The 26,559-nt window shown below is 34.6% G+C and overlaps 1 protein-coding gene across 1 annotated transcript in view; it reads left to right on the forward strand.

Moving 5' to 3' along the window:
- LOC119077857 (probable cationic amino acid transporter) overlaps nucleotides 1-11,465 on the forward strand; it is a 51,234-nt gene extending 39,769 nt beyond the window's left edge. The window contains exons 2-11 of the mRNA XM_037185186.1: nucleotides 2,953-3,083; nucleotides 3,152-3,305; nucleotides 3,362-3,493; nucleotides 5,029-5,426; nucleotides 5,496-5,799; nucleotides 5,865-6,098; nucleotides 6,217-6,369; nucleotides 6,424-6,570; nucleotides 6,639-6,804; nucleotides 7,969-11,465. Coding sequence (XP_037041081.1) covers nucleotides 2,958-3,083; nucleotides 3,152-3,305; nucleotides 3,362-3,493; nucleotides 5,029-5,426; nucleotides 5,496-5,799; nucleotides 5,865-6,098; nucleotides 6,217-6,369; nucleotides 6,424-6,570; nucleotides 6,639-6,804; nucleotides 7,969-8,473 — 2,319 coding nt within the window. The 5' untranslated portion in view covers nucleotides 2,953-2,957 and the 3' untranslated portion in view covers nucleotides 8,474-11,465. The remainder of the gene's footprint in view (nucleotides 1-2,952; nucleotides 3,084-3,151; nucleotides 3,306-3,361; nucleotides 3,494-5,028; nucleotides 5,427-5,495; nucleotides 5,800-5,864; nucleotides 6,099-6,216; nucleotides 6,370-6,423; nucleotides 6,571-6,638; nucleotides 6,805-7,968) is intronic.
- The last annotated feature ends 15,094 nt before the right edge of the window (nucleotides 11,466-26,559 follow it).

Raw genomic sequence — 26,559 nt, forward strand, 5'->3', positions numbered from 1 at the left:
TACCGCCGATATGATAGACAGCCTAACGTGATTAAAGTCAAAATAATCAATTTACAATGAAGAATATTACGAGAGAGGTGTACTTATTTGAACGGCTTAAATGTGTCGTGAGTGAGTCGAAATTCATAAATGGTTTCTGAGAGTATATTAGATCCGCCTTAAATTCATAATACATTTCTGAGTAATCGTTCAAATAAAATTTTCACTAGAAACGTTTCATTCATCTCTTCCAAAAATACATTCAATGCTTGCAAAGCATTTAATATTTAATAGTAAAGATAAATGTAACATCCTTGTACCAATATTATTCATTAATCACTTTTGTCGTAATAGAACAATTTACTCCAAAGGATATGCAAATGGTTTAGTTGTGATAGTAATATTTTGTAACCATCACAACGATGATAAGCCGAAGAGCCTTTGCTTTAAGCTTTATTGAAAATGTAAATTAAAATTTGCTTAATTGAACACAAACCGTAGGACTAATTAAAACTCTGGCTATATTGTGTTACATATGCAACAACATTAGCAGTCCTTCTTATAATGTTATTATGTTTCCATCCACCAAGGTTTCGAAATTCTCTTCGCATGTTAAACAACATTTCCCTTGAGACCTTGTTTAACGAATAAATGTGTGTATATATACTCTGTGTAAGTGTACGGTTTCGAATTTATGTACACATCAAGTATATATGCTAACACAGATGTCATCATTTAAATATAATTGCCTTTACGTGCTTGCTTACTCATCACTTCGTATTATATCGCTTTTCTTTTTCTTGGGTCCTTGTCTGACAATATTCGATTTTGATGAGCCCGATAAAAATGGTTCGTGTAGTATCGAGTAATTGAAATTAAAAACACTTTTCCCCGAACCAAATTTGAATAAATTTTGAATTCGTCAAACATTTTCCCCCTCATGATGGATATGGGCTTTTTATTTGCTGAAAAATTGAGAGACCAGGTCACTTCCTATACATTTGCAAAATATATTGAAATTGTCGTTCGGTTGGTTCGTTTTTTTTTTCATTTCATTTTATTTATTTCTGGAACATATTCTCCATTCGATGCACGTATTTAATAAATTCCTTTTCCGAAATGGTTTGTTAACAGCCAGCATTATGCCACGTCGGTATTATGTTCTGGATCGACCTATATGAGTTGCCATTTTGTTCATTATTCGTATGACACAGTAAATTTTGATTTATTCAAATGACGTACATTATTACTGTTATATGTCGGTTTGTTAATGACTACTTTTACGTAGATAAATAAAGGACAAAATATGTGATGATTAATACCTAAGTACATCAGTTATTGATTTCTAAATTCAAAACTGGTCGATTAAAACATCGAACGCATTCTACAGTTGGTATTCGAAAGACGAGTGGATCTGCATAAGTATTTTCATTCGTGCGACGTGACATGAATAACCTTATTTTCTCCTCTCAAATTCGGTGAGAAGATAGCGTTTTGTTGATAGTTTAGATGAGAAAATGTTTATTTTCTTACCTCTTGTTTCTCTCGTAACATGAACAAGAGTTCTTACATACTACTACTACATGCATCGAAAATCGTACTTTAAATGTTTCAAGCACTACTTTTCACGCTCTCAGCATGTAAAATCAATTACAAAACTCAGGATACAAATCAAAAGTCTCGTTTTCGTGCGTTTATTGACGTCTGAGATCAACAAAATTCACACGAAAATTCTACTTTTCAAAATTGTGGTCGCTTCGCTCTTGTTAAAATTTTCTATTTTCTTCCCTTGGTAAACAAAGGACCATTTCACAACGCAGGCAAGAAAATAATAATTTTCTCCCCTCCGCTGAAACTTCGGAGGTCTTTGTTGTGAAAAATGTTGCGTTTATCTCGGGAAATATTGGAAATTGCATTTTCTCGTATGAATTGTGACCAAAGCGTGCGACACCCTCGAAATGCAATTTTCAACTTTTCCCATTCGTTGCACAAATAACTATTCTAAGCGCTCGTCCATTTCATATCTTATCTTTTTGCACTACAATGATTAGGACCATTATGGTAATCCAAACTTGCATTAAGAGCCATTCAAATCCAAGACTGGGATATTGAAGAAACGTCGGAAAAGAATCTACTCAAAAAATGAAAATTTCACTGAGTGCCAAACTACGTTTTTGGAGGGGTTGGCACTTGGGAGCAAAAAGTGTGTATATATGCATGGTACTTGCGTGAAAATAGTGTATGTAGTCATTTATACTGGTTTTTATTACATTCACGTTTCGTATAAGGAAAATGTCACTTTGTGGATGAGGTCGGCTGGGTCGGCGCGAGAATCCTTATTACCAAGTAAGCTATACACGTAATATTGCATGGCGGTGCGGACTTTTCCTATTAGCATTCATAAAGACTATTGATATTAGATCTTGACTCCCAAGTACCAATAGCTTTTATGCAGACTAATTGCACCCAAGTGTTAATAGCACTCATGAAGACTATTTGCACCCAAGTGCCAATAGTCACTTCGTTTTTGTGTGTGTACATTTTGCGAATTTTTTAGCATCGCTGCACAGTTTTAAATATTCAAACTTACTTCAAAAATGTATAGAAAAGAGCTTATATCAACAACAAAAATCTGACGTATATTTTGCAACTATATTCCGATTTCTTAAATATTTTATTTATCCAACACAAAACATCAATAACACGACTGCAAAAACTATACAATCGATATAGTTGTTTGAAAAAAAGCCCCATAAGAATTGCAGTCGTGTATAACTTTAAATGAAGAGTGGCATGGAATATGAAATAAAATTTTCTATGATGTTCTATTCTATGCTAAGCAAACAAACTATAGAATTTCTTAGCAATCTCTATAGACCATAAATCATGCATTATATGAATTCGAACTACATTTTGACTAATCAATTTTATCTATTTCCCTGGAGATTAATTTTTTTTTTAAATTCCTTTCAGTAAACATGAAGCTTTCTATACCAATGCCGGGCGGTGGAACAGGAGTCACACTATTTTCAAAGTTAATCCGAACGAAAGATTTACGTAAATTACAAGGTGAAGATCCACGCAGTACGAAACCGAAACTAACTGTAAGTGCAGCCGCTTCAATTTCATTTATATAATCGTTCGTCTAAAATGCTTCAATTCTATTTTACAGAAATGTTTGACAACATTAGACCTCACATCCTTAGGCGTAGGTTCATGTTGTGGAACGGGAATGTATTTAGTTGCCGGTATGGTGGCAAGTAATATTGCAGGACCAGGTGTGGTGCTTAGTTTTTTAATAGCAGCTATTGCTAGCATTTTTTCTGGTAAGCTGAATGTATGTGTCTGCCGATGGATGTAAAAACTTGGGTAATTATTTCAGGTGCTTGCTATGCAGAATTTGGGGTTCGAGTGCCACACACATCAGGTTCTGCATATATGTATTCGTATGTTACTGTTGGTGAATTTGTAGCGTTTGTTATAGGATGGAATATGATATTAGAGTATTTGATAGGTGAGTGACCTTGTTAAATCGGATGTGATTAACAATTTGTTTAAACCCTCTAAATCGCTCGAGTTATAATTTTCCGTTTTAATCGTTTTTCTCAAAATATCAATTCAAAAACAAAATGAAAGTGGCAATTCATCAATTTGTTGCACCATTCTTCCAAACAAATGTGACAGTTCGGAGAAGAAAATGCATTTTCTGTATACGTGAGAGTGTATTGGTGAGCTATGATATGAATCGGTCGGTAGGGAAAGTAAACGGTCGAGAAGGAAAGTAACGGTTGGGAAGGAATGCACCAACACACTCTCACTATTACAGAAAAATATCTTTCAAAATACCCCAATACACACTCGATGTGTGTTTTTGCTTGGGCTTCGCCCGCGCGTGCACACACATCTTGTGTGTATTGGGGTATGTTGAAATATACTATTTTTCCTCTGTCAAAACAAGATGGTAGAAAATAGATATTTTCTCCACTGAACTGTCATCAGACGAATCGTCAATAAAACATCTTTTTCTCATGGCCTTCATCACAAATGCAAAAATCTTTGCTGTTTGCGTCTTTAGTGGTCTCATTAAAATGATGAAAAAAAAAATTGAAATGAATGCATATCATATCTAACCAAAAAAAATCAATATCTCTCTAACACCAGAACTGTCTTTGCGGAAGCACTAAATAAAAAAAAAAGTCCCACATGCACCCATGGGTATTGTCATTCGGAATGAGATAAATTAAACTGGAAGGCAAGTACATCCATAAACGGAAAAGAAATACGGTCGAAAATCGAGAAAAACTATATCGATGTCACGTAGACAATTTACTGTTGTTCTATTTTCCTACATTTAACGATATGTGCGGGCTGGTGTACTCTTTTATTGCTCACTGATATTTGGCCTCTATGGTATACAGAATTATTCACAATCGGTGTGAAAAAGTAGATGGATGGATTGGAGATGAGAGAATTAGTCTTTCATGATTTTAAAAATTTGCGATTCGTTGACTTGATTGAGCAAATTAGTTAGTGAATCATCGCACAGCTGATAAGCTTTTACATAAAGTAAAACGTGAAGCGATAAACAGCTTTCGCTCCCAGGCTCTTCAGTCGTGGTAGACGGTCTAGAACCGTATATACCTATACCCAATTCGTGCAAGCGTTATCGGAATTAGGATCTCAACGACTTTGAGTGCTCCTGTGGTCTAGAAAAGGAAACGGGCACACTACTCATATGTGTCAACTAAGGCGCAGGCTCATGGATGACCATGTGGTACAGCCTTCTGAAATTGCCACTTTCTTGACCTGTCATCTTCTACCAGTTCTTAAGGGTGACCACGATTTAAAACGACCGGCTAAGAAACAATGAATCACCAGATCTGTGTTTCGAGATAACTAACTGATCCTCACACCCTGATAAAAGCCCACATCTTCCGCTTCCAAACAAGGCAGACCCGACATTCCTACTACAGATGCAGATTTTTTGTTCGAAAGCATGGCTTAAAAATGCAAAAATGCAGGACTGAAGAATCATTTTTTAACTTGTAGGAACGAGTGCATGTGCGTGTGCCCTAAGTGCCAGTTTCAATTCATTATCTGGCGGATCGATACGTCGTAGTATAGCCGAATCAGTTGGTACGTTATTCGGTCATTCTCCAGATTTTATAGCATTTGGAATTACGATTGTCATGACATGCATATTGGCATTGGGAGCTAGTAAATCCGTTCTATTCAACAATACGCTAAATGCAATCAACTTAGCAACGTGGGTATTTATAATGACAGCTGGTCTGTTTTATGTGGACACGGATACATGGCATGAACATCAGGGTTTCTTACCGTTTGGGTGGAGTGGGGTGTTTACTGGTGCCGCGACATGCTTCTACGCTTTTATTGGATTTGATATTATTGCCACAACTGGCGAAGAAGCTCACAATCCGCAAAAGGTAATGCCATATTTACTGTTCAACGTTACGAGTCGATGTCTTTGACAAAATCCCCTCTCAAATTTTCAGAGCATACCCAAAGCAATTGTAGGATCGTTACTTATTGTGCTCGTGGCATATGTAAGCAGCAGCTTGGTACTGACACTTGTAGTTCCTTTCGATCACATCGATAAAGGCTCGGCGTTGGTACAAATGTGGACGTATGTTGGTGCAACGAAGTGTCGTGCAATTGTAGCCATTGGTGCAACAGCAGGCCTGTCTGTAGCAATGTTCGGTTCAATGTTCCCAATGCCACGCGTCATCTATGCAATGGCACAAGACGGCCTTATTTTTAAGCAATTGTCGCAACTATGGGAACGAACCAATGCCCCAGGTAAACGAGAAATAGCCACACTCGAAGTTAACGAAATTCATTTGTCCCCTTAACTACGACATCAGGTATTGCAACGTTAGGTAGTGGATTGGCTGCTGCTCTTGTATCCATGTTGGTTAGTTTAGAAGTACTTGTCGAAATGATGTCGATTGGTACATTGTTAGCGTATACATTAGTCTCAACATGTGTACTAGTACTGCGTTATCAACCACATAGCACGTCATTGGTGGAATTATTACCTGCGCAACTGAGAACTCCACAGCCTCCAAGCACCCCAGATCCAGCTCACTTAAGTGCAGGTGAGAGAATTTTATGTTCAAATGAAATTACGACAAAACCCGTTTCATCGTTTGTAAATCTCGAAAGTCGTTCAATGAAAAATAAAATTAAAATTCTTCTTATCACTGAAAATTCTAGAGGTAGCAACGAAGAAGAATGTTACCGTACGACGAGTAACTCGAGGATCACCCGATTCAGATGATTCATTTTGTGATGAAAGCCCCGACGGATATTTGGGAAGACGTGATGATCAGTTCCTTGTATCCGATCGGAATGAAAATAAATTTTACGGTAACACTTTGCAAACATCTTAAAATAAATCGAACTTAACAAAATTCACTTCAGGGAGTGTTCATGGTGCACCGACCGGCAACGCAACTCCGTTTGATAGTTTTGGATTTGGTATTATTGGTCGTAAAATAGAAGAGTATTCGTACCTATGTCCTGGATTTTTTCCATGGGTTAATCCTGGTCCAGCAACACACGAAAGTGGTAAGTGCTACAAAAGCGATGTAATTATTGAACCAATTCACTGATTTTCTCTTCTTTGATCGCTACAGGCATGCACGTCACAAAATTGGTTGGCGTAATGTTTCTTTTGATATTTCTACTTGATCTTTTAGCAGCAATCGGTGTTAGTGGCACCTTTGCTGGACTGATTTTAACTAGTTTGGTGATAGGCATTTTTGTGATATTACTGATAATATCTCGTCAACCTCAAAATAGGTATGATCGTTTACCGAGAAATTATTTGGTTTGCAAATATTTCCCTCGGCGGATAAGATTAAATAGATGCTATTAGCGGCCGGGTCTTTATTACACTATTTGCAACAGGTGGAACTCATAATTTCTGAGAATAGAATTTCTCAAATAGAATTTTTGTTCTAGTATGGTCTGTCTCACTCTAAAACTAAACCACGCTCGCATACAGGGATAACCGGTTTTCTGCTGTATAAGGGGTTTCAAAGTTAAGCAAATTTGTAGAGATCAATTTACCCCTAGTGCGAGACCTAATTCTCAGGCCAATTTCTAGAATGAAATATCAATGCAACACCCAATACAGTGCTGGACTGGCTACCAAAAGGTCATTCGGCGAAATCGACGAAAGATCCGTAATATTCGAAAAAGATCATTTTTTCAAAAGGTCCTTCGGGAATCATCGAACTGACCGAATCATTACTCCAATTTTTAGAAGGAAAAGTCAATTTGTTGTATACGCATCTGTTGTGGACAGTTTATTTTAGACACTTTCGCTTGTCGGCCTTACTTCGTTCAGGCTAGAACTCACGAAATTGCTTAAAATATGTCGCCTACCACAGATGCGACCTACCACAATGAAGACATCGACTCGCCATACAATTTACGAAAACATAAAAAAGTGACAGTTCGAATGAGAAAAGTTCTATTTTCTACCCACGTTACCTCCCGTGATACAGTTTTCTTATTAGAAATGTCATTCGACCAGTCGTCAAGAAAACACAGGTTTCTCCTGGCCTATTGAGGGGAGAAAATATTGCAAAACAAAACGTGCGCATGAAATAGTACATTACAACCTTGTTTGGAGATTTTTATTTTGCCGAGAGGGAGGTTTGTAGCCCGAACCGAAGGCAAGGGCTACAATTCCTCGTGGCAAAATAGCAGTCTTCAAACAATTACGTAAGATATTTTCGTAGGTTGCCTTTGTTGTAGAAGGAAAAAACAATTTTCATGTAACACGTTTTTTGGACAGGATGCAAATAATGTATTAAAGACTATTCGACACATTGTTAAGATTTATTGGCGGCTTTACGTTTCTGTTGATGAAATTGATGCAAAGCAACTACTTCTCATGTTACAGCTATTACATTACAGCTATTTGGCGATAACAAATCCACTTTATTTTCATTTCAGATATGCGCTGGCATTCTTAACTCCTGGACTTCCATTTATTCCAACAATTGCAATAACCGTTAATATTTATTTAATTTTTAAGCTCAGCATCCTAACGCTCGTTCGGTTCACAATATGGATGACATTAGGATTGATAATGTATTTCTATTATGGCATCACGCACAGTACATTAGAAAATCCATCGGAAGAAATCGAATTGACCGTTGATCAAACACATCTGCAACCACCAGCGGCGAATAACGACCATCATCAAACGACTGCCGTATGGGATCGCCACGGCTATGAGAATAAGATGGCTGATGACAGTTGGTCCCAATCGAATTTCGGTTCGAATTGGACGAGTCAACCGACAAAAACGAACGAAACGTCGTTGACGTGGGGCGACGAACGAACGAACAATCGAACATCAAATTCGCAAAGCAATGCGCAATCGTCGGCACCGAAACCACAAGGTGGATTCGGTATATTTGTCGAAGAAGCCCAATTTCCCACATGGGACGATTAAATGATTTAATTCTTCCACCCAGCTAGAGTTGGGATTTCTATTTAAAACGCTAAAAACTTTACGTTCCTCCTTCGAATGTTGGAATTTATTGTCGGATGGGATGATTTTCATGGAGGGGAAAGAAATATCTATTTTCAGACATATCTAATGCTCAGAAGACACACAGATGGTCTCTTCGCCATTCATGTTTCGATTGGTCTTTTTTTTTATAAAATTGGGATATGAATGCGGTGAATGATCATCGAAATGCTTTTATATAGAATGAGGATATTTTCTACAAAACAAATCTTTTCGTCTTTACAACGTCTGAAGTCTGTCCAGATACTCTGTGCAACGGAAATCTTTTTATTTTCTTGAGAAAAAAAAACATATTTTTTAAAGAAAACTTTTAGAGACATGCTGAACCACAGCTGGGAATGTGAATTCCACGAAATCTATTTATCATTTTGCGGTGACGGATAAGAAAGGGGCCAAAGTAGTGATAAATAGTGTCACAAAAACCAACCAAAAGAACAACAAAAATGCTCCCCCAAACTCAAAGCACTTAAAACTATTTTATAAGATCCGCCACTAAATTTTAGTAAACTTATTTAAAAACAAAGCAAAAAGAATATCATTCAACTGTGTAAATAGAAAGTGTTTTTATCTTTAACTTTAACTGGGTTAATTATGGTGAACATTTATCAAATATTTAAGACTTACAGTAGCAACATTAGATAGAGTTATAATAAAATTTGAGACAAAAAAAAACAAGAAAAACAAAAAATTTACTAAAAAAAACCTAATGCCAAATTCTCGAATCGCAATAAAATTTATTTAAGTAATCGCGAACAATGCCACATTTACGTTGATTAACCGTCGTTAGATTAATAGTCGGGCCACACTGCCAGCACAATTCCAATACAAAATTATTATTTTTGAAAGAAGACAAAATTGCTAAGCTATGCTACTAAAACTCCATGTAACCTGGTCCGATCTGAATGATCACATGCAAGGGGTCACGCACTCCATTTGATCCATTTAATTAATTTATTCAAAAATTTTAACGAATTATTTTGACCTTAAAAAAATCGGACGACTAATTATGAATATAAGATCCCCAAGGTGTTTCAGCACTCAGAAGATGGATAAAAACTTTGGACATTTATTTAATCAATTTTACCTCAAAAACTCATAAAAATGGGATTTAGCGCTTTTCGACATTTTATTACGAGCTGTGGTTTATGGTTCCATCGAAATAAAGCCTATTTAAGACTTGTAACTGGTCCAATTCAGTGGTTACGTACTGTCTTTCCACCGAGAATATGCGAGTTCAAACTCCGGTTGAACAAAATCTGAATAGACGTATATCATAAATGTCAATGAAAGTACAAATCAGGCATGGTTTGTCCATACGAACCGGATTGAAAATTGAGTTTTTTTTTAAATATGAAATCGCTATTTCCTCCGCTCCATACCAATTTTGACATTAGACCATATCTATACTTAGAACTATGTCATTACCCATGTTCGATATAATTCCATGCGAGGTACTCCGGTTCAAAATCCAGCTGCGAGGCTTTATGGTACGTCAAAAATAAGTTAACTTCCACACTAGGATCGCAGTGATTAGTATTGGTTCTATGCGCGCTTAGCTGTTGGCAGATGTTACTAGCGCCGGAAAAAACGAAACAATATTTCTTTACAGTGCAGCTTCTGACTAACAAATGACATTGGGATTATTATAACGTATTTGGTAAGCTGACACATCTTTCCATTTGTTCCAATTTTTAATCCCATTAATTCCGATTGGTCCCATTTATTCCATTTGATTTTATTAATTCAAGAAGTGCGTCACCCCTCGATCACCTAACTACAAGAAAATGGGTTTTTTCCTAAATGACTAACGACTAAATTCTATCACTGACCGATTTTAATATTATTGCTGGTTTCCCGATTCCTACAAAATCTTGTGACTGGATAATTTCGATTAAGAAACGTACGCAATGTACGCAAGCGGACACAATTCGGTTTTAAGCATTCAACGTTTTTAAGCATTCAACGTTTTTAAGCATTCAACGTTTTTAAGCATTCAACGTTTTTAAGCATTCAACGTTTTTAAGCATTCAACGTTTTTAAGCATTCAACGTTTTTAAGGTGTGATTCGACACAATCGTTGTGATTCCTGATCTCTTATCAAGCAAAACTTGTGTTATGTAAATGAGTTTGCCGTTTCACCAGCCTCAGGTTTCGTACCTTCGGGTACCATGGACTACAAGATGAAAATCTACCATCTTTAGATGGAAAACTCCTTAAAAACGTCTGGAAAATTTCCCAGATGAACGAAACAAGGCAAGTGGGTTTTATCTTGGATCTGGGTTTCGGCTTCTCTCTTGAAGTCTCCCACAACTCTAATCGAAACTTTTCTAACCGATAGAAATAAATAATTTTACCTGGGAAATGAGTCATTACTCCATTAAAAGCTGACGGCGATAGAAACGATGGCAAATAAAAATATTTGGCCTACCCATTCCATTGTCTAATTTTGTATTGCTGATAACTTAGACGAGCTTGTTTGTACGGGATTATCAGTATATATCTTAAAGGTCAATGACAGATCGAATGTTATTTCCGCCTTTTGTGTTAGTTGGAAACATGGTCAGAAAAGTTAAAAGTTTTCATTCGTCTAGAAACTCCTTATATTTTATCAAGATATTTATCTACACACTCTTCGTGCTATTTAATCTTTTCCTCTCTAATGAGTATCGAATTTCGATAGTGATACCAAACTTTTATTTTCGAATGATACTAGACTATAGACACTACCCTACCAAAATTGAAATTCAAAAGTACACAAAGGATTGTGATAAACGTTAAATAAAATTGAAAATGTTGCATGAAAAGATGCAGGTGCGTGCATAGCTCTTTAAAATACTAGAATGAAAATGGAATATATTTGGTGGCAGAAAAGCGTTGTATATGTATGGGATATCGTAAAATTGAATTGGCCACAAAAAATGCGCCCTGGAATTTTTTTCTTCAATGTCCTACTTGATAATGAACTGTTGGACATGAAATCCCCGACCAAAATGTGTTCTATTCTCCGATGAACGATATCTACTTATTATGCACAAAACAGTGCAGAGTATTAAAGTCGAAGCATTATAATTTGATCGATTCTATTAATTTTTAAATAATTGTAGTTTTCGAAGAAATCATTTCGAAAACATTCCAGTATAAAAGCTTACACATGCGCATTAGAGCTGTTTACTCGCGGTATACCTGCGGGTAATCCGTTCAAATGCACGTGTCTAAGCTTTTATACTGTAATGTTTTCGAAATGATTTCTTCGAAAACTACAATTATTTAAAAATGAATTAAATGAGTAGAATCGATCAAATTATAATGCTCCGGCTTTAATTCCGAAAAATTGTAAAAATTCAAAAAAAAACATTTCATAACGCAGGCGAGACAATAGCCCTCGTTACGCTCTGGCCACAAACAACACCCTCGAAATGGAATATCACACTTTTTTCCCTTAGTGTACAATAGTTATTTGTTCAACGAGGGAAGAAAAGTTGGACATTTCATTTCGAAAAAATACAATTTCACAAGGTAAAACACAACGTTATTGGCGCCTGCCAATAGCCTGTGTAAAAGAGAAAATGCTATTAGCAGGCGCCTGCCAACAGCCTCTGTAAAAGGGAAAACACTATTCGCCCGGAAATTTGAACGCAAATTCGCCTGCCAATAGTATCTTCAATAATTTGGCTATTGGCAGGCGCCTGCGAATAGTCACTACGTTGTGGTATGTGGTCTATAATTGTTCCCACAGAAGTTGTATTTTACATGTTGGCTGGTGAAAATTCATAGAATTCCATAGATTGAATGGATTTCGACCCGCAAGCATGAAAACGAGCATGTAAATGTTTTATAATAAATTTTCAGCTATGTCGATGCTAGTATATGAAGAGCTATAGCACACCTATATATTATGTGTTATTATATTCGAACAACGATCTCCCTATCCCGAAAGAAGTATTTTTTCCATAACAAATTTAACCACCAGACGATTAACAAGGAAAAGAGAAAGAAAATATTTTTTAATAAAAATGATTTTTCCTTTTGAATCTGATTGTTCTATAGAGTTAATAATTCAAAGTTATAGATATTTAAAGTGACAAGAGCAAAAAAAATGAGAGAAAAGAAATAGTGAAACATATTTTTAAAAGAACCTTATAAAATATTTAACAAAATAAACTAAACATAAAAGTAAAACAAAAGTTTAATAAAGTACATAAAATTATATTGTAATAATAATCTCGTCTATATTTTTTGGCATTTAATATATAAAACAAAACAAACAAAAAAAACTTCTACATGTCTATTTACAAACAAACAATTCATTAATTACATTTTTAGAAAACATTGTATTACATTAACTCAAAAAGTTCTTATATTTCGCCGGAAAAAAAAACATAAAGAAAAAACTTTCCATTTATTGAATCTCGTAATAAGGATATTATACACTGTAAATCTATGTCGCACATTAAACGAAAGGTAAACCAAAAGTTATATTTCTAATTAATTATTTAACAATTTTAAGTGTAAATCAATTTTTCTTTCCGCCTGGGACGGTATCCTTTTTGATTTAGTTACATTTCCAAAAGAATAAGATTATGAAAAAGAATTCTTAGTAACATTTTGATGGCTCTATAATGGTCTTCTGTTATTGTCTAACCAAATTTAAATAATCAATGAAAAGAGGAAAAAAAAATAACAAAAACAGTTCCATTTTAAATAACAATACAAACAAACAAAAAAATCACATAATAACTATAGCAATACTGATAAAGAGAATAAACCTAATAACCAAAATGACACTCTAGGAGATAGGATACAGACATTATTGTATTTAAAGATTAAAAGTTTTTATTAAATCATTAAAAACATATTTAAAAAAAGAGTTTAAAAAAAGTAATAATTGAACAGAGGAAAACCTGACTTTAAACGGTTAAATAAATAAATAAATAAAAAAAATTGCTGTGTTTTGAATACATATCGACAAAGAGAAAATTTAGAATTGTAAAATTAACTAAAGGACATTAATAACTAGCAAAACAAATATTTAATAATTAAAAACCAGAAGGAGAAGAAGCAAATAGTGAACAAAAAGAAAATTGATTTAACACAGTGTTATTGAAATGAAAATCGTAGCTAAAATATAAGAGAGCCTTTTATTTGTTAAATTTGTTCAAAGTTATGGAGACTAAATTCTCAAGCAAATTGTTATGACGCAGATAAAATATTAATTTTGTTTCAAAATTTTCGTTCAGTAAATTGTATGTCTCTATTGTAAAAAGTGAATATTTGATGTGAACATTCTACTTTAACTCTTTATTTAAACAGAGGACAGAGATCGAAAAAGAACCTTCTAAGAAGGATTAAACGCTTTGTAGTTAATTTAGTCATTTTAAAGGAAGATCCAACTGTGAAACTTTAAATAAATTTAAAAGAAAAGAGTGACAAACGCCAGCAATGACTAATGACTACTGAAGGATAAATTGACCTTATCGCAAGCTCCACGCATAATTAAAAGCACCGAACTTGAACATTTTCATCGGTGACCTTTTCTTTTCGAGTTTTCTGTTTTTCTGTTATTATTTAAGATCACGACATTTGATGTTAAAGCGTTTGTCGAACATGTATGGACCAAAATATGCCAAAGTTTGAAATGACGAAAACTGCAAATATGAAATACTTAGCAGGGTAATATTAGAATCGATTCTTTGTTAAGTGTGCTAAAATAACGAAGTTATCAAAAGCACACAGATAAAAAGGTAGTGGACTGTGCCAAGCACAAAAAAAAAATCGTTGGTATTGAAGCTATTAAAATGCATGGACGCTTTGCTGAAAGGCATACATTTGGCCGTTTTTTAAATACTTCATTTCAATCTTATTTTGATGATATCTTTTCACCAGAATCTATTTTGAAAAGTGTACCCATTAACGACCACAAATATATTTTAATAAAAATTTATTTGGTTGTAACAGTTTGACCAGCTCTGAGAAAAGCTATCAAAAGCTAACACATTCGAGGTCGCTATAGCGGTCGTACACTTTTGAAAAAGGATTCTGGCAAATGTAGGCATCAATTTCAGCCAAGCATTGATGCCTCTTAAACATTCTGAAATTTGAAAATTATATAAAGTTGAGATAAAGATGTATAAAAGAGTACAAAGGAACTTTATGCGAAAATAGATGCTAACAAATTGTCAAACGCGATCTCTGTCTCTGTTTAAACGTAAATATTGTGTTGAAAGTTAACTGTCCTTTAAATAAGACAGAGCTCATTTTCTTTTGTGCTATTCGATCCTATTTCTATGCAGAAATTTTGCTTTCGTAAGCGAAAAGTTGATATTGCACGGCGAAAAAAAGTGCACGAAAATTCGATTATCCAATGTGAGAATGGTTTTTGAGTTGAAAAAAAAAAATGTTTTTGTCTTTGATAAAGTCACCCCTGATGGATGTTCAGTTGAAATTCTTGCCTACATTTGTGCGTTTCGTATTTCATTTTCGATGATATCTTTTCAACAGAATCCTTTTTCCAAAATGTACGAAGTGTACGAACACAATAACGACGAATGAATGGTTTAACTTTCAATAATAAAATGTGTTCGTAGCAATCTGTATCCGGCTCTGAATGACTAAATGACTTGTATGGCGTAGCCCAAATAAGATTAATTTATGAGCAATATGTCTAGTTTGCATTAAGCTGAGATATAAATTAAGCACAAAACTTTCCTCAGGTAGTTTTTGCGTACTTCGAGGAGTGGTTTGGAAATCACGTTAATCCGGAGGTCTAGTGGCACTTGACCGGTGTCACTTGTTATTTGCCGTAAAAAGGCTGTTAGTGAGGTCTTTAAGAGGTTCCGAGCCTACGCTGAAATTGTAGCCTACATTTCTGCGTTTCGAAATTTTTGATCGCTGATATCTTTTTACGAGAGCCCTTTTTGAAAAATGTACGACCACATTTTCGAGTAAAAATATGTCAGCTTTGAATAAAAAATAAAATTGTCTGTGAAAGAGTTCCATGTGCTTTGAGAAAACTGTACCGATGCCCCAAATTTGCATCAAAGGTACACTTTTCTCAAAGCACATGGAACTTTCACAGACAATTTTATTTTTTATTCAAAGCTGACATATTTTTACTCGAAAATTTAGTCGTACATTTTTCAAAAAGGGCTCTCGTAAAAAGATATCAGCGATCAAAAATTTCGAAACGCAGAAATGTAGGCTACAATTTCAGCGTAGGCTTGGAACCTCTTAAACAATCTAAAAACAGATTTAAAAAACGCCCGAATGTATACTTTTCAGCAAAGCTTACTCGACGAAAAAACCTTTAAAGATACTTTTGTTACCCTACTTTATGGCTATCCCCTCATGTACTTGTTCTGGATTATCTTTTTTTTACCAAAAGTAAAGTCCTTGTGTAGAAAAAGGTTCGAAAAACAAAATAGCCAGAGATGGTTTGGTATTTAACATATCTCATTATTTTAATTAAAAAAATATCATTTTTATTGTAACATTTATAAGGAATTCATAATAAAATTAACATTTCAAAAATACCTTACGAATATATAAGTGTCGCACATATACCTACAGTAATTATAAATATCAAAAAAAGGAGCAAAAAAGAGAGAAAACAAATTGTAGTAAAAGAAAACAATTTCATGTTATTGTTGATGTATCATACACTAAAATTATATTTAAACTATAAAAAGAAGTTTACTAAATAAAAGGAAGATAATAAAATAAATTTGAAAAGAAAAAAAAGTATTTATATTTAACAACCAAATCAAATATATTTAAAAAGAAATCTTGTTAGCATTAAAATTATTATTAAATTTAAAATTTAGATGATTAACTTTAAACGGATTGAATCATTGTGTGGAACGAAACGAAAAATGAAGTACGAAAAAAAAACCTAAACTTGTTGAAGAATCTTCTTCCTTCAATTTACCTTCTGAATCCTTTTTCTCAACTAAGTGATGAAAAGTTAAGCTTCTGTCGCCCAGTTGATTGAGAAAAATGTTTTTAGGCTAACTTTTTTTAGGAACACAACGTGTATTGACACACTGCGGGCCTCCAGTGACAAGCACACATCTAGTGCATAAAAAAAGCTTTTATCACTCGGTTCCATAAATAACTATTCTTTGGCCTCGGGGCCTACTTCTGAGGAAATGATTTACCTAGACTTTCTTAAATTTATTTCATTCTCACAAAACTTCTGTAAAAAAAACCGTAACAGTGTTACGGTAACACCTTCAGGGCATATTATTTGTGAAATTTAACGAAAAACTTGAATAAATTGAACGAAAATCTGTGAAATTTAATGAAATTTTGCGAAATATAATTTTCATGAAATACCACAAATAATAGGCCTAGATCTATTACTAATTCTTGGCCAGACGATTCTTTAAAGCGGCTTTTCACCGTGAGAATGTCTAGACCAAAAATAGGTCTCAAAGTCTTACAATCAACAAAATTTCAAATTAAACGAAATAAATCTACTCACAACACTCTCAATCAACTTTCATCCATAGATGTAATTTAATACCCTTAAAAGGCTTCCGGATCGTCCGTGAATGACACACTAAAACAATTTTGATCATTCAATTTTTTTAATATTTTTCACAAAATGGTCGAATCTTTTCCTAACAAACTCCAGTCCTCTAGTTTTCCATGCCGATATCGGATAAAATTGAAGAAAAGAAATGATGTCAGAGAATCACGTTAATCACCATTGATTGTCAGAGGATCGTAAAGAGAAACTCTGAAACAAAGAATCATTGGCAGACACTCTTTTTTTTTCATTTGGCTATTGAAAAAGATCTGTTGCAGAAGAGGTAAACAAATCTCGTGCTTTTTTGGCGACTGAATTTTCTTTTGTTTTTATTAGTTACCACTTCTAAGCAACTAATACTTTTAGCTCCGTGCATGGTCCTATTTGAAAGTCTTTATAGAAGGAAAGAAACATAAACCAATGTAATAAAAACAACAAATTTATATTCGAAATTTCAGTGCCTGTTGAAATACACGTGAAAAAGAAAAAAAATTGAATGAATTCGTCAAATATAATTGTGAATATCGATAAAAAAAGAAGAAATTAACAGATTGAAAAACCGATTGTTTAAAGTTCATTTCATAATATATAAAGTTAAATGAAAATAATAATATTTAATTAAAGGATTAAAAAAACATTTCGATTGATATTAAAATTGGGATAATGAAATGGAAAGTGTAAAAACAAAAATTGTATAAAATTGAACTATAAAACAAATGCATTAACATTTTATCTGCGAGGCAGAATTATTTAAAAAAAGAAGAAATTTTTGAAATACTAAAAATATGTGGCTAATTGAAAATAAAATCGTTCGAACTGATAAATGTATTTTTATTGTGTGAATATTGTCCTTTTGGCATGTTTAACGGTTATTCAATAAAAAAATATTTAGGAAGGATTGACCGCCCAAGAACAATTTTCACCTCGGCAACTAACCTTTAGACATGTTCGATAATTCATTCGATTGATATCGATTATTTCCTTATAGACCTGGAGCCCACGACACTTTGAGTCCCTCATAAGGCCATTGCTTGAAATCTATGCCATTTTGCTACATTACACAATACACAGAGAGAAATCCTGGATTAGACTTAAATCTTTTTCGGATTACATATAGGACCAAATTTATTTTTGGATTGAAATCTAATTTTTCGAAAGATTACTTGCATTTAATCTTTCGATGGATTAGATCGAAATCTTGCAAGAGATTAAAATTTTTTTTATTTTGAAATTAAAAATTTTTTTCAACTTATATTTGAATATCGAATTTTATTTGTTTAGTTGAAATTAAATGTTTTTTTTTTACTTACTTTGATCAGGATTTGAACTCTTTCACCTCGGTACCTCCGTATCTCCAGTCCTGTACTTTACCACTGAGCTATTGGGTTCTTAATCTTAGCAAGATTTAATTTCGAACCGTTGTTACGGAGATTTTAATCTTTCAAAGATTAAAAAATAATCTTCTGAACGAAACCTTTGTACCGACTGAGGTAACCATCATAGTAAACGAGTTCAAATCCTAATCGAAGGCAACATTTTTTTCTTCATTTTTTTAATTATTATATTTCATAAATCTGGATAAGCAACGATAACGAAGTTGAGCCTGACAAAAGTATTGAAAAGTAGGAAAATATTATAATAAAACGATATTTTGCGCCCCATATTTAATTGTACAATTGACTAAGAAGTATAACAGACCAATTTGCATGGAAGAATTTATTTAATTTTGCAACGATTTTCAACTCAAATTAATATTCCTAAAGAAAAGCAAAAAAGGTCTCAAACATTTCTGTGCTGCGGTTTTTAGTTTTACTTTGAATCGCTAACATATGACAAAAAATTACACATCTACCACCTACTAGATTCTAATCATAAACTCTAGGTACCATAACAACGTTCTTTGAAAAAAAAAAAAAAATTGTGGCAAAATTGTCTATAGTTAACGTCACTTCTCACTGCTACTATCAATTTTAGCCATTTTAATCCGAAACGTAATCTATCGAAAGATTTAATTTTTGTAATCTTTGAAAAAAGATTGAAATGAAATCTTTAGAAAAATTTAAAATGTTCGTAATCTTTCCATAGATTAAACATTTAATCTGACTTTTTTCTCTGTGTACGAAAAACATTTGTTCTACGACTTTTAGATCTGGGACCTAGAAGGACCCCTAGAAGGATTTACTACGATGTGAGATGGCCGAGATACACACTACGTCTAACCTTTAGGGTCCTTCTAGGGTCCAAATCTAAAAGTCGTAGAACAAATGTTTCTCGTGTTGTGTAATGTAGCAAAATGGCACAGGTTTCAAGTCGTAGCCTTATGCGGGACTCAAAGTGTCGTGGGGTCCAGGTCTATTAGAATCGATTAATTCCAAAAAATCAATCGAATGCCTTATCGATAATAGATTAATGTAATGTAACACTAAGCGGGCGTGGCGCAAGTCCACACCAATAATATTTTTTTTTTTTTTTTGGGGACGGCCGGCGGAGCATATTTATAGCAACTTTTTGACTTCTCCCCTTGCCTCCAATGGTCAGCTCAGAATAGTTAGAAATATTCATGCGACTCTCTGTTTTTTTTATGTTCCACACGTTCTTCACATTTCATATGTTAGTATTATTGGGGATATACTCGGATTTACCGCTTATACGCGCACACGTAGAATGAGACGACTAGCGTAATGTGCACAGAGTGTGTGTGTGCAATATATTGATAGAAGTGTGGAACTTAAAAAAACAACCAAACACATGAATTTCTTGCTATCTAATCTGCGATTACTGTAAGCAAAATTTCGAATTTTCAAATAATGCAAATCGCCTGCGTTGGTTAGTTAGTTAGTTACTTAGTTCCTATGGAAAAGTGGATCCAGCAACTCCTAAACGTTTCTATAGATTTTCCTGAAACTTCGGTTGTAGGATAATAATGACCCAAAAATAAAAATGTAATTTTCAAAAGTTGGAAAAAATCCATATCTTGGGAGCTGGAGCTCTCCAAAAAGTCTTCATACAAATGCCATATAATGCATGATATGGATGGTAATGTAGTGAAAGGTGTGTGTTGTTTTGGGATGTATTTCTTGTAGGGAATTGTTGGGATTATTAAGTATTAACTTCCACTAGGTCGGTTCCCAAATTTTGGGATGAGAGATGATTCCTCTGGCACTACCTAACTTCCACCGGTTTTTTTTTATGGATCTGGGTTATTTTTGATATAATTGAGGTGTTCCAAGGTTGGTTTCTAAATTTTGGGATGGCAGATGATTCCTCTGGCACTTCCTAACTTCCATTGGATTTTTTGACGGAATTGGGCTATTTTCGACATGAGTGAGGAGGTCCTTTTCGACATGAGTGAGGTGGTCCTTTTCGACATGAGTGAGGTGGTCCAAGGCTGATTCCTAAATCTTGGGATGACAGATGATTCCAACTTCCATTTGTTTCGATGGATTTGGGGTTTTTTTTCGATATAAGTGAGGTGTTCCTAGATTGGTTTCTAGATTTTTAGATTCAGATTGATTTCTCAAGAATTTATTTTTTTGTCGAAATGACATACTTACAAAAGTGGTGTAATCAGTCAAAAAACCCTTAACCCTTTGCCGTCCTCAGTCGAACCGAGTTCGACAGCAACACTTTCTGAAATTTTCTATTGAAAAATTAAATTTAAATTAGAAGGCGTATGTTGTAATGGTCATGGTTGTTGCTTTGACATTTTTGATTTGTTGAAAAAAAAAAAATCAATTCCAATGAATTTAGCGACGAGGATTGCAATGTCGATGAAGAAGCAGACTCTGATTGGGATTCGGAAGATGATATCCCCCTAGGGAAACGGATTTGGGATGAAGATTCAGACGATGACGCTCCGCTCTCGACACGTATTTGGAAGTCATATAGGGTAGATGACACTGAATTCAAAAAATTTGAATTTACCGTCCCACGACCCGGTTTTCAAATACCACCCGAACAGAGGCCATTGGATCCACTTGGATATTTTCAATTGTTCTTCACAGACGAACTGATTAGCGAGATTGTTGTTGCCACAAACGCATATTCACTTGAAAAAATAAATCGTAAACGACCTCTGCAACGCTTCTCGATTTGGCATGATTGGGTTGATGTTACGGTACCGGAAATGAAGGCGTTCAAAGGAGTAATTTTGAATATGGCTATCAACCCGAAACCGGAAATAGTTGACTATTTTTCTGAAGATTGGCTTTCCAAGATGCCGTTTTTCACCGATGTATTTGCAAGAAAAAGATTTCTACAAATTTTTTGGATGTTGCAGTTGCACCTACCTACGGGCACTACAACTTCAACGAAGACTCCAGGTTCGAAAACTCGTTACGTGTCGAATCAAATCATGAACAAGTGTCAAGAATATTTCGTGCCGAACCAAAAAATTGCGATTGATGAGAGTACAGTCGGCTTCAAGGGAAGACTGCTCTGGAAATGTTACAACCCACAAAAGCCAACGAAATGGGGCTTGAGAATGTATTGTTTGTGTGATTCTGAGACCACCTACATTTATTGCTTCGTAGTGTATTACGGAAGCACAACAACAGACGGTTTAATTAGATCAGATCAGCCATTCACGTCCCGAATAGTTTTACACCTTATCGATATGTTGTTGTCGAATGCGAAAGGTACAGGCCGGTACCACGGACAGATTTTACACAAGTCCCGACTTAGCGCTGGAGCTACACAAACTAAAACTGCATATAACTGGTACAGTGAAAACCAACCGAAAGAACCTGCCACCAAATTTTAAAAAGCTCAAACTCAAAAAGTATGAGGTCAAGGCGTACCAAAAGTGTTCAAAAATTATGGCATTGTCTTTCTTTGACAAAAGAATAGTGTCAATGGTTAGCACATGCCATAATCCAGACACCGAATTGGTCAAACGGACTTTGAAAAAAGGAGTTTCTGAAACTTACCAAAAACCAAAGGTGATCATTGATTACACTAAAAACATGGGTGCCGTGGACAGAGCCGATCATTATTATGGTAGCTATGCGTTTACACGAAAAACTGTGAAGTGGTGGCGAAAGTTGTTCTTTTGGTTAGTTGAAGTCGCAATTGTCAATAGCTTTCACCTTTGGACGATTGACAGAACGGAGAAAATGTTACAACCAATGGATCATTTACAATACAGGCGAAAATTGATTGAACAGCTTGTTGAAGGTTGCCGAAATCGTTCACGCAAAAGAGTCCGCCCATCGACAACCGATGACGAAGAACGACTCAATGGTAAGCCTCACATTGCGAAAAAGCCAAAGAAAGGTACGAAAGATTGTGCCGTATGTAGCAACAGAAATATTCCAGGTGGCCGAAAAGAAACCTCATATTTTTGTGAAACTTGCACCCGTAAACCTGGATGTCATCCAGGTAAATGCTTCAAGGATTATCACACAAAAAAAAAGATATAAGTGAGTTGAGGGCTCATTATTATTATGTATTTATACTAAAACAATGATAAAATCGCAAAATTCAATTGTAAAAAACCGATCTCGTAATTGTAAAATCCTAACCACAAAAAATAACACTTTGAACTTATAAAACTATGTAATTTGCCACGTTCAAAAAATAAATGAAAAATCCCAATTTAATCGTGCTCTTTTATATCCGTACGCTGACCAAATGAAGCATCTTCCCATTGTTTTAGGTTTTATTGTCCTAATCTTTTATCTCACGAGACGGGTTTGTGTACAACACCAGATAGTGTTTGCATTATCTGATCGTTCGTATATTTTGTTCAAACGTGAAGTTATAGACCATGACCATGATTAAACATTTCGTACTTCGATTGTTGAGTTTTATTTTTTACAGTTCTATATAGCGAAATTTCTGATAGTTCAACGTTTAGAATATTTAATGTATACACGGACAGATTCAATATTTTGAAACAGATAAATTAAAGCCATCGTTGATGATTGCAACATAACGTAATTCACAATAGTGACTTACTACTACTATTGTGAATTGCCAATTATAAATATATTTCAAAGGGTTAAAGGGTAAATGTGACGCAAGTCCTTTATCTTACCTACAAAATAACTGATATCGCTGAGGGTCAGACATGAGTCGGTTATCCGAAAAACCGAATATTTCGGATCGGTTTTGACCGAACCGAATATTTCGGTTCGGTTATGACCGAACCGAAACTTCCGGTTCGGTTTTGACCGAACCGAAAACTTCGGTTTTGACACTAAACAAGTTAAAATAAAGCTTAACTCGTCGATATAAATTAATTTCGTCATAAACTAACCGAAAATAAGTTAATTGAGTCATTGCATAGAGTTTGGTATTGAAATAAAGATTGAGTCAATTACATCTGAGTTTTTTTGTAGAGCACACCCACCCATTGAATGACTTAATTATCTTAAATTCGGTTAGTTCATGACGAAACTAACTAATTTCGACGAGTTAAGCTTTATTTTAACTTGTTTCGTGTCAAAACCGAAGTTTTCGGTTCGGTCAAAACCGAACCGAAAATTTCAGATCGGTCATAACCGAACCGAAATATTCGGTTCGGTCAAAACCGATCCGAAATTTTCGGTTTTTCGGATAACCGACTCATGTCTGCTGAGGGTGACGCATTGTGCGTCGTACGCAAAAGTTTTATCAACAAAAAATTGACTCAAAAAATTTTTGAAAGAAAATTTTACAACAAGAAATTTGCGTCACAAGTGGTACATGTTGAGGAACTTATTGTTTGGAAAATGGTTAAAAAAGGTACTGAAAGAATTTAAACGGATGATGAAAACCGAATCATCTGCCACTTGCGACGCAAATTTCTTTTTGTAAAATTTTCTTTCACAAATTTTTTGGGTCAATTTTTTGTTGATAAAACTTGCGTACGGCGCACAATGCGTCACCCACAGCGATATCAGTTATTTTTTAAGTAAATATATCTTGATATGAAGAAATTCTTACATTGATCTAGCATATCCTCATTTTTAAACAATTCAACGTCGATGTCCCGATATATTCGAGTTGCTGTTTGTAAATAATTTAAAGCTGCTAGAAAAAGAGGTAAAAAAAAGATTTCTTACGAAAAATTAAACTGGTCACAACTTGAACAACCAATTTTCTGTTGGCTCCTCCTAATGGTAAAATTTTTGTATGGATTCCCAAAAGACACACGACAGAGTAAAATCAACCAGGCAGTAGCGCTTGATTTGACTGAAGTCATGGTGGAAAAAAGCACCTACCCAAAACTATACAGTCGGACGTATGAGGTTCTTCATACAAATCTGTTTCTCGACAGAGCGAAGGATCAGAAAGAAAAACCGTTTGAGTACATCTTTACTAATATGGGAATTTGCTGAACTCTCACAAATAACTGGGAATTATTGAACGTCCATAAATTACCAGGATTTGTTGAATCGGTAGCCTCAAGTTAATTTTCCAAGTGTTCCAGAATGTGACAGTTCCACGAAGCGGCCTATAAAGTCTGGTATCATCACCATATAAACAAAATTAATGTTCTAACAAATGGAGCAAGTGGAAGAACTGCGAAATCAACGAAAAATCTACATATAAATTAAATAAAATCCTGATATAAACTTGATGCGCCTCAAGTCTTACCTATCACCTTATGAAATTTTTGGTTTTATTGTACATGCACGCATGTGTTATAAAATAACAAAGTATTCATAGAGATATATCAAAAGAAAAATCTTATTAGAGAGAAAAAGCTATAGCGCAGCTGTAACGCTGATCAAATTCAACGTACGCAATCCTTTTCGACGGTATAATATCGCGCTCTCACTGTCAAGGAATTTCCCTTACTCTCTTGTTTATGCAATTGCTAGGCTCATGGAAGAGAATAATAATGTGTTTCGTCCTTGGTGCGGTATTATGATAGTCGTCGAAAATACTCCGTCGAAATTGCACACGGAAAATGAATAAAACAATTTCCAGAAACCACAAAATTGTGTCAATTATTTAGGAAAAATCCTTTATTATGTGCAAAATAAAAGGTGAAACAAAGTGTGAAACGTAAATCAATCAAGGATCAAAGTAAAAATCGGGCGAAAAGTGTACAAGAATACCTACCGGGGTCAAGTTTAACAAACTTCTCAAGTAAATACGTGCGAAAATATAAGTGGTTTTCCGGGGTAGTACGAATATTGCAGCATCTTTAAGTTTCCCAAGGCAAGTGAATGATTCCTTTTCAATTAATCATTGGGATAAAATGCACGGCCCTTTAGCAACCATTGTTATTTATCATTAGCAACTTATACCACCGACCGACGACGGATCAATATTTTTTCCTCCCTCTTGTTTGTCTCAATGACTGGAATTTCACTATATTTATTTTTACATTTCTACGTTGAAGTTGTCGTATAATTATACTTACACATTCGTATAAAATGTGAAATGATTTGCTGTTGTAGACGTGTTTTATCATTTTCAATTACTTTTCAACTCCGACCTTTCATCGTGTTCATTTCCGGGATTGTCTAAAAATAAACTCAGATATGATTCGTTCCATTTTCATTTTACGTTTCATTTATATCCGCTTCGCATCTTATTATGCATAGGTTGTTTGCAGTGTAAAGTGCAGGATTTTATCAATGCAAATAGTTTATTAGAGATTTCTTTACTAATAATAACGACTTGAAATTTGTCAACTAATCAATTTAGAGCTAAACAAATAATATAAAGCAGAGGATCCTGCGAGTGAATTTCCTCAATTCTTATCAGGCTCATCTGACCTTGATAATGAATTGTAAAATTAATCTAAGGGATGGTGAAAATATTTTCGAGTAAGTTCATCCATGAAAAGTAGTATTCCCGGATCCAGTCTTTACACAAATAATTTTAAGCTCTGGATTTTTGTCGCGACCAGCAAGTGTGTCCATAAGCATTTTACAATGTCCACCAAAATTATGTTGTAAATGACCTTATAAGTGTTATGGGATTATTAGTAAATTTTTGCATAATTAGGTCGCACGGGCGAGCCTCTGATTATATCACTTGAATTTCAACAAAGTTATTGTATTTGGGAGTGGACTACGCTTAGATTTATTATTTACGATTTGTAATTATGTTGATGGTGTGGATGGAAATGATAATGGCAATGGTGGTTCGGCGCTTTTTCGAATTTAAGTTGACCTAAATTTTGCTAAAACTGGTCTAAAGTCTCAATAATCTTTCAAGTTGCGGGAAATGTCGATATAATTGACAAACAGTTGAAACGAAAAGTCAACATTAGGAAATTTAAAAGATCCGGTACATTTGTTCATTAACGTCACAAGTCCACTGAAAATTCAAATTTTAAAGTGTCGAACGCAAATCAAACGTAACGACCGAAATTGTGTATAGATGACTACTAGAGTCTACTAGAGACTACTGTCTATTAATTATGAACGTTTCCCGCAACACTGCTACTCAGTGTAAGTAGTAAGTTGTTTGTAGGGACTACAATTTGTGATTTAAAAAAATATTTTTTGATAATTTTCTCAATTTCATCTTTTTCCAG

Source organism: Bradysia coprophila, unplaced genomic scaffold, assembly GCF_014529535.1.
Source record: "Bradysia coprophila strain Holo2 unplaced genomic scaffold, BU_Bcop_v1 contig_24, whole genome shotgun sequence".
NCBI classification, from domain to species: domain Eukaryota; kingdom Metazoa; phylum Arthropoda; class Insecta; order Diptera; family Sciaridae; genus Bradysia; species Bradysia coprophila.